Consider the following 16059-nt stretch of genomic DNA (forward strand, 5'->3'; position numbering starts at 1 on the left):
TTACCAATGAATTGCACCCTTTTTGCATGCAGTATAAATTGATGTTCCCTTTGAAATTTGGTATTCTTGTGTCTGTCCTGATAAGTGCAAGATGAAAAAGTTTCAACAACATGCCTCATTTTCAGCAGTGCTCAAATCAAATTCCCTTTGAATACCTCAATTGAACCAGCCTCCATCACACTCTCAGGTAGTGCATTCCAGATCTTGACCACTCGCTGCATGAAATTGTTTTTCTTCATGTCACCTTTGCTTCTTTTGCCAATTACTTTAAAACTGTGACCTTATGCACCCAATCCTTTCAGCATTTAAACAGTTTCTCCCTATCTACTCTGTCCAAACCCTTCATGATTTTGAGTACCTTTAACAAATCCCCTCAGCCTTCTCCAAGAAAAACAGTCCTAACTTCTCCTGACGTTCCTCATCCTCATTAATCTTTTCTGCACTTCTCCAATGCCTTCACAGCCTTCGTAAAGTGTGGCGCCCAGAACTGGACACAGTACTCCAGCTGAGGCCTAATTAGAGTCTTATACAAGTTCAACATAACCTCCTTGCTCTTGTACCCTATGCTCCCATTAATAAGGCCTACGATATTGCTCTCTCAGCCTGTCCTGCCACATTCAATGATTTACGCACATATACATCCAGGTCCCTCTGTACCTGCACCCCATTTAGAATTGTATGTTTTATTTTATATTGAATCATGTTCTTCCTGCCAAAATTAATCGCTTCACATTTCTCCAAATTGAACTTCATCTCTCACTTGTCTGTCCATCCCACCAACCTGTCTATGTCCTGAAGTTCTACACTATCCTCCCCACGGTTTATAATGCTTCCAAGTTTCGTATAATCTGCGAATTTTGACAGTTTGCCTTGTACACCAAGGTCTAGGTCTTTAATATATATCAGGAAGAGAAAGTGTCCCAACACAGACACCTGGGGAATTCCACTACAAACCTTTCTCCGTCCTGAGAAACATCCATTAACCACTACGCACTGTTATCTGTCACTTAGCCAATTTTGTATTCAGGTTGCTACTGTCCCTTTTATTCCATGACCTATAGCTTATCTCACAAGTCTGTTGTGCGGTACTGTATCAAATGCTTTTTGGAAGTCCATGTACACCACATCAACAGCATTACCCTCATCAACCCTCTCTGTTACCTCTTCAAAAAATTCCAGCAAGTTAGTTAACACAATTTTCCCTTAACAAACCTGTGCTGGCTTTCCTTAATTAACCTGCATTTGCCCACGTGACTATTAATTTTGTCCCAAGTTATTGTTTCGAGATGTTTCCCCATCACCAAAGCTAAACTGACAGGCCTGTAGTTGCTGGTCTTATCTTTGCACCTTTTTTTGAACAAGGGTGTAAAATTTGCAACCCTCCAGTCCTCTGGCACCAAGTCAGTCTAAAGAAAACTGGAAAATTATGGTCAGTGCCTCCCCAATTTCTTCTCTCACGTCCCTCGGTGTCCTTGGATGCATCTCATCCAGTCCTGGTACCTTATCAACGCTTAAGTACAAACAGCCTATCCAATACCTCCTCCTTATCAATTTTAAATCCTTCTCATGTGTTAATTATCTACTATTTCACTGTGGCCTGTATAGATCTTGTCCCTTGGTAAAAACAGATGCAAAGTATTCTCTTAACACCTCAGCTAATACCTCACCCTGTGCCTCCATGCACAAATCCCCTTCATGGCTCCTAATCGGCCCTACTCCTCAATTTACCACCCTTTTACTATTTATATGTGTAGGGAAGACTTTGGGATTCCCTGTTATGTTAGATGCTCATCTTTTTTCATACTCTTTCTTTGCTTCACTTGTTCATTTTTTCCAGCACAAGTCACATAGCACAAATGCTTGAGTGTGGGAAAGAATGCCATTGGAAGAGTATATCACTTGAACCTTTTAAAACTAAAAGGATTTCCCCAGTGCACCCAGCTTCATCATCCCTTGCTTTCAAGTGCACTCAATTTCCAGAGTGGTGAGCCACAAAGTGACAGATCCTGGTGGTGCAGCCACAAAGCCAACTTCAATCTAGCTTTCTGTTAAACACTTAACTCCTGCTGCCAACCTGAAAAGCATCAGGAATGGCTGTGCACGTTCACTCGGCCCACACTGCAGCTGCCAGCGCTGATGCAACTGTCTCCGACACTTTTCCAGTTTGCAGGCGGAGCTGTTGTTGGAGGAAACCCACGTTTTACTGCCATTGTTCTTCAAAATAATGGGAGGATTTTGACCCTTCTTAGATCTCAGACCTCTGAATGTCCTCACAAATAAACACAGCCTTACTGGTGACCAAACTGCATGAATGCAGGGAGTTTCCATAGGGTTAAGCTAGCTCAGTTCCTAGATAATGGGACTCATAATCACAGGGTTACTGTTATGAGCCCTACATGAACTGATTATTTTTTTTAAAAGAAAAATTTTTTACAATTATTTTAAGTTTTTAAACTGGTTGTTGGAGTAAAAATATCTACTGTCATTCCCAGGCATCTTGTATTCACTACTGGAATAACTATTTGAAATACAGTATTGCTTTATTTAATAATTTGCAGACCTTTGCACCTTAGATAAAAAGTTTCCATCATAAATAAAGTTCCAAAATGTTTGTTGTAGAGGAGACAGTTATAAGACACCAACTTGCAAAAAATAATGTATAATTCAACAACATATGTCTGCATATGAGTAGGAAGTGCTCCCCCGAGTGTTGCACCAGAAATAAACAGAGGCTTTGTTAAAAGATACAGAAAATGAAATGAACCAGTTTGATTCTGAAATAGTACAGCTCCTTCAGTAGTCATCCAGTTGAGCCACAGACCCAAAGAGTGACTCACATCCATTAAATAGAGTTAACCGACTTCAGTCAGAGAGGCAATATAAGGGAAAATAGAATCACAGAATCTTAAAAGGCAGCAGGGTGGGCCACTGATTCCATCATCTCGTGTTGGCTTTTTGAAAGAGCTATCCAATTAGTCCCACTGCCCTGCACTTCTCCATAACCCTGCAAATTTAACCCCTTAAAGTATTTATCCAATTTCCTTTTGAAAGTTGTCATTGAATCTACTTCCGCCAGCCTTTCAGGCAGCATGTTCCTGGTCACCATAACCCACCGAATATAAAAAAAAATTCTCCTCATCTCTCCTCCCAGTTATTTTTCCAGGATTCCCAGACTGGATTTCTAACATTGGTCCGCTTTGAAGTGCACGGAAAGGCCTCAAGTACAGACAGGAATGTGTTTAAACTGTGATGCTTCCCACAGTCGCCAAGGCTGCCAGCATCCATTGTGAAGGTTGATCTCTGACCGGCGGCTGTAGGACTGGGCCCACGCAAGGAGTTCGCACCTTGGGGAGGGACCAGCAGAAATATGGCAGAAGAAATTTAGAATGGAAAAAAAGCAGTGCAACAAATTCGACGGATCACATAGCTTGAACTGAAAGACGTGCCCTCAATTTATCGCTTTCAAATTTGTTGAAATAGCGCAACAGTTAGGGGCAACCAATACTAGTAATTAATAAATGGCAATGACTATTGCATCTCAAAGCTATTTCGTCTTACGATGTTCAAAGCGCAGTAAAAACTGAACCAATGTATTCCAGTGACATCTCTTATCAGCAGACATAGAAAGGCCCATAAAGTCACAATTTATATGCTGGATTTTACAGTTAGCAGAAGGTTCAGGTGAGATTTAATGAAGTTTTTCCATAAGCAGTTAAAATAAATTTGCAAAAATGTACAATAAAATAATATATCAGCTTCAAGTTAACTTTTGAAAAAGGAAAAATAAACAAAGAAATGGTGGAGAGTAATCCCCCTTTGCCGTGATTCTGCCATCAGAATTTAATGAAGATGTTTTCCATCCAGTACAACACTCTCAGCAGGGGACTTCTACATTGCAACTCTCTCAAAGGATTGAACACACTTTCACAAGTTTAGGGAAATTCTCTTTTAGCTTCAAAAGGGCTTACACAAATTCAGGGAAAAGTGGAAATTCAATGGTCTAGGAGTTCCAAAAAGTAAAAGGCCTACAAAGAAAGTAATGATGTGTAAAAAGAGAATATGACAAAATTTGCAATGGATATTAAGCCACAGCAAAGCCTTCCATAAATATATTAAGGAAAGAGTGTTAAACATGAATGCGGGCCCACTGAAGACAGATATAGACAAGGCTATAATGGCCAATAAAGGGAATGCCAGAACGGTAATGGAGAAAATAATGGGGCTTTAAGATAGAAAAGCCTATCGGACTTTATGGTTCCCACCTCAATATTAAAAGAAACAGACGGGGAAATTGTAGATATGTTAAGCATAACTTTCCAAAACATCTAGATTCAGGAATTATGCCTCAGGAGTGACAACTGTAACTGTCACTCCATTAGTTAAGAAGGGAGAGATGGAGAAATCAGGTAACTACAGACCCATCAATTTATCAGTTTGGGGAAATTGCTGAAATGTGTCATCAGGGACAGATGACTGAGAACTTAGACAAGTTTGAGCTGAACAAAAAGAATTAGCATTGACATGTTGAATAGGTCACACCTGACTAATCTAATCAAACTTTTTTTTGAAGAGATCACTGATAGAGTTGACAGGGAAGTGTATGAACCTTGTCTATGTGGACTCCCAAATGGTATTTGATAAGGCTCCACGGAGAGATCATTGAAACTGAAAGTGGGTGAAATTGGACGTAAGCTCATGATATTAGTTGGGAATAGGTTGTGAGGTAGGACACAGGGAATACAGTAAGGAAATGCACTCTGATTGGTGGAATGTGACAAGTGGTGTTCTCCAGGGATGCAGCTTTTCAGCATATATAAATTTGGATGAAGGTATTGAAAGTTGTATATCTAAGTTTGTAGATGACATGAGTGAGGAGCAACTAGCAGCAATTTAGAATGGGATATAGACAGAATGATTGAGCTGTCAAAACTATGACAGATGGAGTTAAGTGGTGATGTCATTGATGTGCTTAAGATGATAATATGTAAAGGCTGATTAACAAACACTATTTCCTCTGGTGGAGGAATCCAGAACAGGGGGGCATAATCTTAAAATTAGAGCTCGATCATTCAGGAATAAAACCAGAAGTGCTTTTTTTCCACAAAGTGTGGCAGAAACCTCAAATTTTCTCCTCAGAAAAGTTTGTGGATGCTGGGACAATTGAAACTTTCAAGACATTTGTCAGGTCAGGAAATTAAGTGATATGGAGGAAGGCAAGTAAATGAGTTGAGGCATATATCAACCATATCAACTTGAGGGGCTGAATGTACTCCTCCTGCATTTTGTAAAACTGACTGAAATACTAAAATAAAGTCAAGCCATGGGGCATTGCAATCAATTATTCTCCTTTACCCAGTCAGAGAATGTTCAACACTGGTATGGCCACAAAGTAGAAAGAACAGAGTTTCACTGTCATTTCTCGGTTTAGTCAGCAGACCTGAAAATGCTTGTTGCCTTCAGTACTTACCTTTACCAGATCCATGGGTGTTTTAACTTCTTCCACTGGGAGCTGGCTCTCCGACACAAGCAATGGCTCTTGCTTGTTCCGGCCTTTCCGCTTGGACTTCTTGAGCTGGTCACCAGCTTTTGATAAATCTGGAACCTCTACAGACAGAGAGATTTGCCTTTAAACAGCACTGCTCACAACCTCAGAACTTCCCAAAGCATTTTACAGCCAATGCAGTATATTTTGAAGTTTAGTCACCGTTGCAATGTAGGATATGTCGCAGCCAATTTGTGTACAGCAATACAGCACTCCCTCAATACGGCTTTGGAGCGGAGAAGCGTGTGGAAAGCGGAGTGATTTTCATTTAGCCCCACGTTAAAAATTGAATCCATTAGAATAGAAACCAGGAAGAAACTTCGTTTTTAAAATAAGAGCAAAATACTGCAGATGCTGAAAATCCACAAAATAGAAAATACTGGAAAAACTCAGCAGATTAGGCAGCATCTGTGGAGAGAGATACAGAGTTAACATTTTGAGTCCGTATGACTCTTCTTCGGAACTGGAAGAAGACTCACACTGGACGCGGAAGGTTAACTCTGCTAACATAGATGCTGCCAGACCTGCTGAGCTTTCACAACATTTTGCCTTTATTATAGTTTTAAAACTCTGACTTACTAAACTTAGACAATTTAAGGGCTATGAATTATAACTGTGTTAGAATTGGACATACCATCTTTTTTTCTGTATAACTGTACTTGTCCAGGAGCAAGTAACTCTTGCGATCTCTTCCACCTTTTCAGAAGCTCATCAATGAAAGTCCGTTTCTTCCCTTCGGTCCCTTGAATCAAGTCAGCAATGTAATCTTCAATTTCCTCTGCACTCTCAATCGATAGGATGTACCTGGGTGAATAAAATAAATGTTTTGTAAAGTTAGGGAATGGAGGCAGAAGAAATTGAAAGTTTGTGATCAGGGAATTAAATTAATTCACACTCCTAAGCCCAAGCAATCCCAAGACGCAAACAGTGCAAGTTATAAATACGTTTATCCTCAATCTCAGAGGCACAGCCCTATGCAATAGCACTGTGAACATGGGATTCGACAGGTGAGAAAAGGCCACGGTCCACCTAGAGTGCCTACCCATCCTTAAAAATCTTACAATTAGAGCTAGGTCATTCAGGAATGAAATCAGGGAGCATTTATTCACACAAAGGGAAGTAGAATTCTGGAAATCTCAATTGTTCCCCAAAGACTATGGATGTTGGGGGACAACTGAGATTATCAAGGCTGGGATCTATAGATTTTTGTTAACAAAAGGTATCAAGAGATATGGAGGGGAGGGAAGTAAATGGATTTGAGATACAGATTAGCCATGATCTACTTGAATGGCCGAAGAGGCTCAAAGAAATGAATGGCCACCTCCTGTTTACCACCACCCCCCTCCCCCCCCAAGGATCTATCCTTGGCCTCCTGTTTTTGTTCATCTACCTTCTGCCCCTCAGCAACGCCATCCACATGTATGCTGACAGCAACCAGCTCTACCTCACCACCACCTCTCACTGTCTCCAAACTGTCAGACCGCTTGCCTGACATTTTGTACTGGATAAGAAAGATCTCACCATTTAATTAGGGAGAAGACCAAAGACAATGTCTTCAATCCCCACCACAAACTCCTTTCTCAATTCCATTCCTCCCCCCTGCAACTGTCCAAGACTGAACCAGACTGTTTTCAACCTTGGTGTTGTATTTGACCACATATCCATAACATCACCAGTCACCACTCACCTTCTGCTAAAACCCCCATCCATGCCTTTCTTACCTCTATGCTTCTGTAACTCTGAACTATTATTCCAATGCTCTGCTCACTGGTTTCTATCAGCAACCCTCCATAAACTTCAGCTCACTAAAATTCTATTGCTCGTATCCTAACTTGCATCAGACCCATTCACATGTCACCTCTGCTTTTGCTGACCTTCATTCAGTCAAGCAACAATTCCATTTTAAAATTTTCATCCTCGTTCTCAAATCCCTCCTTTGCCTCACCCCTCTCTAACCTTGTAACCTCCCCCAGTCCTACAACCCGGAGATCTCTGTGCTCCAATAATTCTGGCCTCTTGTGCATCTCTGATTTTAAATGGACATAATTGGCAGCCATGCCTTCAACGGCCAAGAACTTTAGTCCTGGAATCTCCTCCTTAAAACCTCTCTTGCTTCCTTTAAGATGCTCCTTTAAATCTACCTCTTTGACCAAGCTTTTGTTCACCTGCTCTCCAATATCTCAAATTTTGGTTTGGTAACACCTCTACAAAACACTTCATAAATGCAAGTTTATGCATACTGTGGTGTAATGGTAATGTCATTGGACTAGTAGTCCAGAGGCTCAGGCTAATGCTCTGGGGACATGGGTTCAAATCCCACCACAGCAGCTGGTGGAATTTAATTTAAATTAAGAAATCTGGAATATAAAGCTAGTCTCAGTAATGGTGACCATGACAATTATCATTGACTACTGTAAAAACCCATCAGGTTCACTGTCCTTTAGGGAAGGAAATCTGCAGTGTGGTTGACTCTTAACTGCCCACTGAAATGGCCGACCAAGCCAGTCAGTTCAAGGGCAATTAGGATGGGCAACAAAAGCTGGCTTTGCCAGCAACACCCACATCCTTTGAAAGAATATTTTTTTTAAAGAAGTTGCTGTTGTTATCCTTGGAGCAAGGGCAGGTAAATGGAGATCTGCCATGATCTGATAGAATAGGCCCAAGAGGCAGAATGACCCCCTCCTATTCACTTTTGACACTAACAATTAGAATCATTAGTTTAAAGGGGATAAAATAAAGGAAATATAAAAGAAGTACAGAGGATGGTTAAATTGTGGAATTCTCTACTATAAACAATTCTTGAAGCAGAGGCTTAATTACTTTCTCAAGAAAATTACATGGATATTTATTCATTGTTGACAGCCTGAGCCATCTCCATTTGATACAGGTTGAGGTTCTCATAGCTTCAGTTTGATTTTCACAAGAATCTTTTCCCATATAGAGCCATATTAACCAGGGGGGTGATCTTTCCTCAGTAGTCTTTAGCTAGCTTATTCCAAATCATTTCAGCTTTTGCCATGCCATGGTGAATCATTTCTTTGCCACTTTGTCATGCCATAAACATCATACTCCCATACATTAAATTAAATGCCACTTTAAAAAAAACATCAGCCTTTATAGAAAACTCATATTGTTAGAACAGAACAGTGAAGAATCCCTTCTTGGGTAGTTCAATATTCTAGCACTCAGACTAAGCTTAATTACATTTGCACAATCATTGCCTCCATGACTGACATACTTCTGAGGACCTTGCAATTTCCATCGAATTTTCTGAGGCAAGCTAGGGAGAAAGGATTGAGTTCTCTCATGTGGGGACTTAAGTGGTCCAGCTATCACACAAATACAGCAAATATGTGGTAACTATTGGGAGGGGTCTGAAGAAGAGTCATAAGGACTCGAAACGTTAACTCTTTTTTTTCTCTCCACAGATGCTGAGACCTGCTGAGTTTTTCCAGTGCTTTCAGTTTTTGTGACTAACTATTGCCTTGCAGACCTTAATCTTTGTTGCCAGTTTAATACCTATTTTATCCCAGAAACCCTCTATGAAGCGAAAAAGACGGGGAGGGGGTGTGAAGTATAGGGACAGAAGCTAAAAGGCGGAGGTTGGGGGCAAGAGAAAGGGAAAGCCCAGGCCAGAGGAAGAAACTGAGCCCAGCCCAGGCCCCTGAGACTTTGCTTATAACGCCGGAGCCTTTGCAGATTGCGGCCGCCAGCTCTCACTTACTGAATCAGCTCCTCATTCACTTCCAGATTAAACTTGCGAACCAACTCCTCCTGACACCAGCACAGAAGAGACTCCATATCACCACTCATCTTCCCTCCTCCTTCCTGGCAGCGGCAATTAGACCGGCTCAAATCCACCCGGAAGCATTTGCACCGCGCACGCCACACACGCAAACCGTCCAGCTCACCGGCTGGTCCCAGCGGCACCGCCGGCTCCTCATTAACATTCCGGTCTCAAAGAAATCCAAGTCCTTCCTCCATTCAAACCAACATTTATCCTTTGGAGAAAGCCAAATTAATCAAAGATACAGGAACAAAATATATCGCATTAAGTAAATCAATCAGTCTATTCTCATGACAGTGACACTATTATAAAGAGATTGACAACAATGTGTTGTGACATCTCAAAAATGTCAAAGTCCTTATCAGCTGCTACCTCAGGACATGATTTATGTCAGTGGACATTGTTTCTCAAACTGGGAACTCCAGACCACTGATAGCAGCATGAAGATTACCAGACAGACCAGCAGTTACCAAGGCTGGTGATAGTCGCCAGGTGAGTTCAAGAGATTACAGCTTATACTTAAAAAGTACCTAATCTTAAAGAAAGGATGCCAAGATCCTATTTCGTCCAGGTATTGAGTATTCTATAGTATTTAGGTGGAGGGATCTGTGATTACTGATCGATTTAAAAAGGCATCCTTCAATCAAAAAGTTTGAGAACTATTTTCTCAGTCACAGTTCCATGGACAAGGTATCTCACCTGTTTTGCCATTCTAATATATGAAATGTGTGTCTGTGTGTGTCAGCCCCCTCGCTGCTAAAGCAAAGGTGTCAGGCATAGCTCGGTGATAACATTCTAAGCATTCTAATTTAGAAAGTTTCGAGTTCAAAATCGTGGCTGACATTCAGTGTGGTACCGAGGGAGTGCTGAAGTGTTGGAGGTGCCGCCTTTCAGGTGAGACTTTAAATCGAGGTACAAATGTAGACAGGATCAGGCTTGATTGTGATCCCACCACCAGGTTGAATACCCTGCTGACATTCATGATCGGAGCGCACTCGTGAAGGCAGCCACGCGGAAGGGCAACATATTCAAGAGGTAAAAATGAGGATCGGTAAACTGTTGGATAACGGGAACCGGGGGGGGGGGGTTGGGGTGGGGGAACAGGTTGCATCCAGTTTGGGTTTTAAATACTTCAGCTTGCACTGGAAGTGGAAAACTGAAGGATTTAAGATGTTGCAGGGTCGTACGGTTGTAGGAAAAAATGAATTACAGCAAGAACTGACTAAACTTACTAAATTTGGATCATGCTGTGTTTCACAAATACAATAATGTTGTTGAGAAGATTGAATAAAACCGAAACTCTTAATTACTAACACATGATTATGCAGCACAAGAAAACAGTGATGTCTGTAAACTGCACGATATAAAAAGAAACGGTATTTTATTGGATAAATCCATTTCTTCTCTCATGCATAAAATTACTTGCAATAAATAACAATATCAACACTGGGGGTGAAGGGAGGAAAGCTGGTGTAGGATGACATATTTAAAGTTTAGGTGGAACAAGAGAGGAAAGTTCAGAGGAGAAAATAATGATAGCATCAACCAATAGAAACGGAGAATTGCTATTTAAGGTCGATTAGAAAAGGCTAGAGGTGAGGGAATGATGATCTTTCAAACATTCCCTTCCGTCCTAAGGAAGAAAGGAATAGAATGTTATACTGGGGAAAGACTGTCTAAGTCCTTTCAGCTTTCGTACACCAAGGGACTGGAAACTGTGTAGAACCCTTAAGGCTGTTTGCCTGACATGGAAGTATATTGAAACTGTATGGAGGCACCTCAGAGTGGAACATTCTGCAAGGAGAAAAGTTGAATTCTATTGCATTTTCTGTAATTTTCACTTTGACATATTTTGTAATGTACTTCACATTTTATGAATAAAGTATATTTTTGGAGAAAAAAGGTTATGCTGAATAGCGAGCTGGATAACTGAAGAGATTAAGTTAGGTGGCAAAGTAAATAATGTAGCTGGGAGCTGAAAATTGCAAAGGAATATTGATAGATTAAGTGATTGGGCAAAACTCTTCAATGGGGAAAGCATGAAGTCATCCGCTTCGGACTCGAGAAAGATAGATCAGCATAATTTCTAAATGGCAAGAAGCTAGGAAAAGTGGAGATGCAGAAAAACACCTTTGACCACAAGTCCATTAGGCAGTGGTCCATATAACATCCTCAAGGCCCTGTGGGCAAAGGAAATGGTGGATGATTCCCTGAGCAGACTGTCAAAGTCATTTGGCAGAATGCCTCATCACCAGAATTTTCAAACAAGCATGGAGATATAATGTGGTGAGAATGTGCAATGAGAGAAGATTCCTGCACACCCAGCGTCTCACCCCTCTGCATGCTGCCCTTGAGGTGGCTGCGGTGGGATAGAGACCGTCATCCACCTTCTCCTGGAATGTGCCTTTGTAAAGCAGGTCATAAAGGGATGCAGTGGTTTTTGTTGAGGTTCATCCTGAGCAGCTCCGTAATGCAGGACTCTGTGCTCTCTGGGCTGTTCCCAGGGACACACACCAAGACAAACATAACTGCTGCTGGAGGACCATCAACTCAGTGAAAGATGCTCTTTGGTCTCCCAAAACCTGCCGATCTTCCAGTGCAAAGAGCTGTTGACGGCCGGGTGTAGCAGACTGGCATATTCCAAGATCCAGGACTATGTGCGGAGGGATGCACAAAAGCTTGGGGCAGCCCCCGCAAAGGCTCAATGGGGAAAGCCACTGTCTAATGCCCTCATACCATAGTGCACCAAGGGACTGTTTGATATGAAGTATAAATGTACATTGTAAATATAATGTAATGGAGTGAGGCATCTCATGTACTGCTTTGAAATAAATTGATCTGTATTGCACTTTAGGTAATGTCAAATTTGAACTATTATGTAATGTACTTCTACAAATTTTATGAATCAAGTATATTTTTGGAAAAATAAAAGTTCTTTGAGAATAGAAGATTATGGGGTGATCGAATTGAGGTGTTTATAATGATTCAGGGATTTAATGAGGTAGGTAGGTAGAGATAAACTGGCTCCTCTTGTGAAAGAATACAGAACAAAGGAACAGAACCCTAAAATTAAAGCTGTTCAGGGCTGATATCAGGAAACCCTTTTTCACACAAAGGGTTGTGGAAACATGAAACTTTCTCCCAAAAAGCTGTTGAGGCTGGAGGATCAATTGAAAATTTCAAAACTGAGGTTGATAGATTTTTGTTCGACAAGGACATAAAATTATATGGGTAAACGGAATTCAGGTACAGATCAGCGAATAGGTAGTTCAGTGACAGGATAGGACTGAGGGGGTGATGGCCTCCTATGTTTCCTATGATGAGTTAGATGAAGAGGGGTGGAAGGAATCTTGTGTGATGCATAAACACCAGCATTGATTAATTGGGCCGTTCTGTGCTGTGAGTTTGCTGTAATTGTATTTAAGATAGATTGACCCTTCAGTGTTGTGCTGTCCATTAAAATCATTGACTAACCACCAAAGTGACACTGTTTTAGCCACATGTACTAATTTTAGCAGGAAATGATTTTGCAGGTAAATGTACTTCACGTGTATATTTATTTCACCATTTTCCACCATTCAGTGTATATTGGACAGTGCTATTGGACACAGGAAATTTTCTGCAGCTTCCAGGGTTTTGTCCAGTAGTTGCAAAAGGTACTTTAATTTCATCAGACTGGTTGCCAAGAATGTTCGCTAGCACAAGAAGTGCAAGATCCTGCTCTCCGTTTATAAATAGCATTTAATAATATTACCAATTCTTGTGGAACAGGTGTATTTGTAATGCTATCTGGCAAAGGGACATGACTGAGTGCATCAGCATTTGCCGCATTTGCAATGTGTAGGCCAAGGCGGTACATAAAAGTATACTCATACACAGATAATGTCAGAACCCAGTGTTGTTTTTTGCTGATGCTACTGGTAGAATGGCCTTATCCTCACTGAATAATCCCATTAAGGATTTATGGTCTGATACATGGTAAAATGTCGTCCATGTAGGTACTGGTGAAATTTTTTTTACACCAAATACTACTGATAATCCTTTTTCTAACTGAGAATTAGCCTTCTTGGCTTCTCAAGACATAGTCATTGGCCTTTCCTCATCCATTTCCCATTTTATGTGATAACACGGCTCCTACACCAAAAGGAGAGGCATCACTTGTTAATGCCAGCTCTTTCCATGGGTCATAGTGTACCAATAAACACAACAAATGCAACAATTTCTTTGCCTTCACAAACGCTTCTTCCTGTTGCGAACCCCAATACCAACGGTGGTTCTTTTTTAACAGCGAGTGTAATGGTGCCAAAACAGTTGACAGGTTGAGTAAGAAGCAACTATCATAGTTGATCATACCCAGGAAGGACTTGAGTTCTGTTACATTGAATGGTGATGGTGCATATTCTAATGCCTGAACTTCATCTTCTACCGGATGCAAAACCATGGCGTCCACCCTGTGACCTCAATAAGTGACTTCTGGCACTTGAAATGTGCATTTTTCCTTCTTTAACCTTACACCGGCTTCCATGAACCTTTTCAGCACCTCCTCCAGGTTGGCCAAGTGTTCAGACTTGGTTGACCCAGTGATCATCCAAATATACTACCACTTGGGGGAGTCCTTGCAAAATACTCTCCATTGTTCTCTGGAAAATAGCACATGCTGACAAGACTCCATAAGGGAGACAAGTGTACTGATAAAGACCTTTGCGTGTGTTAATAGTCACGTATTCTCTTAAAGTAATATCCAGTTCTAATTGTTGGTAGGCGTGGCTTATATCCAATTTTGTATAGGATTTGCCTCCAGCCAGCTTGGCATAAAAGTTGTCTATCCATGGAATATGGTACTTATCTAATTTTGCTGCTTTGTTTACAGTCAATTTATAGTCCCCACAAATGCAAATGGTTTGGTCAGGCTTAACCAATGGAACTATGGGTGCAGCCCATTCTGAGAAATGGACAAGATGGATGATGCCCGGCTTTTCTAACCTGCACAGCTCTGCATCCACCTGCTCTTTCAATGCATAAGGCACAGGTCTGGCCTTAAAGAAACCTGATGTCGCCTGAGGATCAACATGTCTCTTGGCGTGCATGCCTTTTAACTTCCCTAATTCATCCTGAAAAACCATTTTGTGTTTCCTTAGAAGTTCTAGGATTCCATTTGATTTTAAGTGAAATATCTCAGACCAGTCGAGTTTGATCTTCTGTAGCTGATCCCGACCCTCCTTTCACTATAATTACACGCTTTTGGGCTGTTTGCCACTTGTAAAAGACTGGGAGAGTGGTGGTGCCCTTTACTTGAATAGATTCTCCCATGCAAGTCCTTAATTTAGAGGTTGTCTGCTCCAAGTTTATTGGCTGTCTTCTTTCATTAAGGTACCTCAAAGCGGGTTCTCCTACCACTATCGTTGAGGCACCTGTATCCGCTTCCATTGTCAGTGGCTTCTCATTCACTTGCACTGTCACCATAATAGGCTCAGTCTTCACAGCAGTCACATTATGTATGGAGTAAACATCAGGAGCAGCAGCTTCAGCCTTTGCTGTTCCCGTTACTTCTATCATGTGCTTGCTGTTTTGCAAACTTCTTCAACTTTCTCCAGCATTGCCTAACTACTTGACCCTTCTTATGGCAGTAATGGCATTCTGCCTCTTTGAATTTACAGGTATCTGCTCCATGGTCACCTCCACGTCTATAGCAATTTTGTCTCGAAATCGATGATGAAGCATTTATGTTCGGCTTCTTAATGTTTCTCACAGCGGCCATTGAATTCTGCAGGTCTGACTTTTGCGCCACACTCAGCGACAGGTTCCTGCCCAACATGAAGTGCGGCACCATTATTCATGTGTTGCAAAGCATGCAAGCTTCTTGCAGCACTTTCCATAGCAAGGGAGATTTCTAGGGCATGTTTAAAATCGATATGGACCTTGGCAAGCAGTCGGCGCTGAATGGCATCGTCCTTGACTCCACATACCAATCGATCACGCAGCATATTGTTTAAAACATCTCCGAAGTCACAGTGCTCTGTTAGCTGCTTGAGGTTCGCTACATAGGTTGCGATGGACTCTCCCAGGCCCCGAACACTTGAATTGAATTTAAAGTGCTGCATTATCATGGATGGCTTCGTCAGGAAGTGTGTTTTCACTAGATCCACTAATTTACTGTATGACTTGGATTTGGGTGTGCTCAGGGCAATCAAGTTACGAATCAAATTATATGTTTTACTGCCACATACACTTAAGAAGATCACTTTCCGTTTTTCTTCGGCGGTTATTTTGTTTGCTACAAAGTAAAATCCAAGGTGCTCAACATACTGGCTCCAAATCTTCAATAATAGCATCATATGGATCGATTCTCTGAAACAGCAGCATGACTGGTGAGTGGCTTTTTTTAAATTCGATGTACTCACAGTAACAGGGCAAGGTGCAGCGTTGAAGTTGATTTTACCCTCATCGCCAAATGCAATGCTTCTATGGAGCAGACTGGTTTCGTCAAGAAGTAGTTAAACTTTATTAGAGACATTTTCTGTGCTTGCACGCATGACCAGATCTCTCATCAGAAAAGCCTTGCCCTACCTGAATTGCTCACAATAAAAGAGTTCACTGGTCAGAGCCCCTGCAGTACATCACATGACCTGATTGACAGGCAGGAGTGACTATACACCCAGTTACCATATAGCAAATGGGCAGTAACCAAGGAAGTAAAGCACACACGACAATCAAAAGTCACTTCCCGACT

General features: G+C 41.4%; 1 protein-coding gene across 1 annotated transcript in view; it reads right to left on the reverse strand.

Annotated features, from left to right (window-relative positions):
* Nucleotides 1–16059, reverse strand: part of trip4 (thyroid hormone receptor interactor 4) — a 133037-nt gene that overhangs the window by 115022 nt on the left and 1956 nt on the right. The window contains exons 2-4 of the mRNA XM_041178649.1: nucleotides 9267–9543; nucleotides 6177–6346; nucleotides 5468–5604 (exon numbers count right to left, since the gene is read on the reverse strand). Of these exons, the coding sequence (XP_041034583.1) occupies nucleotides 5468–5604; nucleotides 6177–6346; nucleotides 9267–9355 (396 nt within the window). The 5' untranslated portion in view covers nucleotides 9356–9543. The remainder of the gene's footprint in view (nucleotides 1–5467; nucleotides 5605–6176; nucleotides 6347–9266; nucleotides 9544–16059) is intronic.

Source organism: Carcharodon carcharias, chromosome 32 (assembly GCF_017639515.1).
Source record: "Carcharodon carcharias isolate sCarCar2 chromosome 32, sCarCar2.pri, whole genome shotgun sequence".
NCBI lineage: Eukaryota > Metazoa > Chordata > Chondrichthyes > Lamniformes > Lamnidae > Carcharodon > Carcharodon carcharias.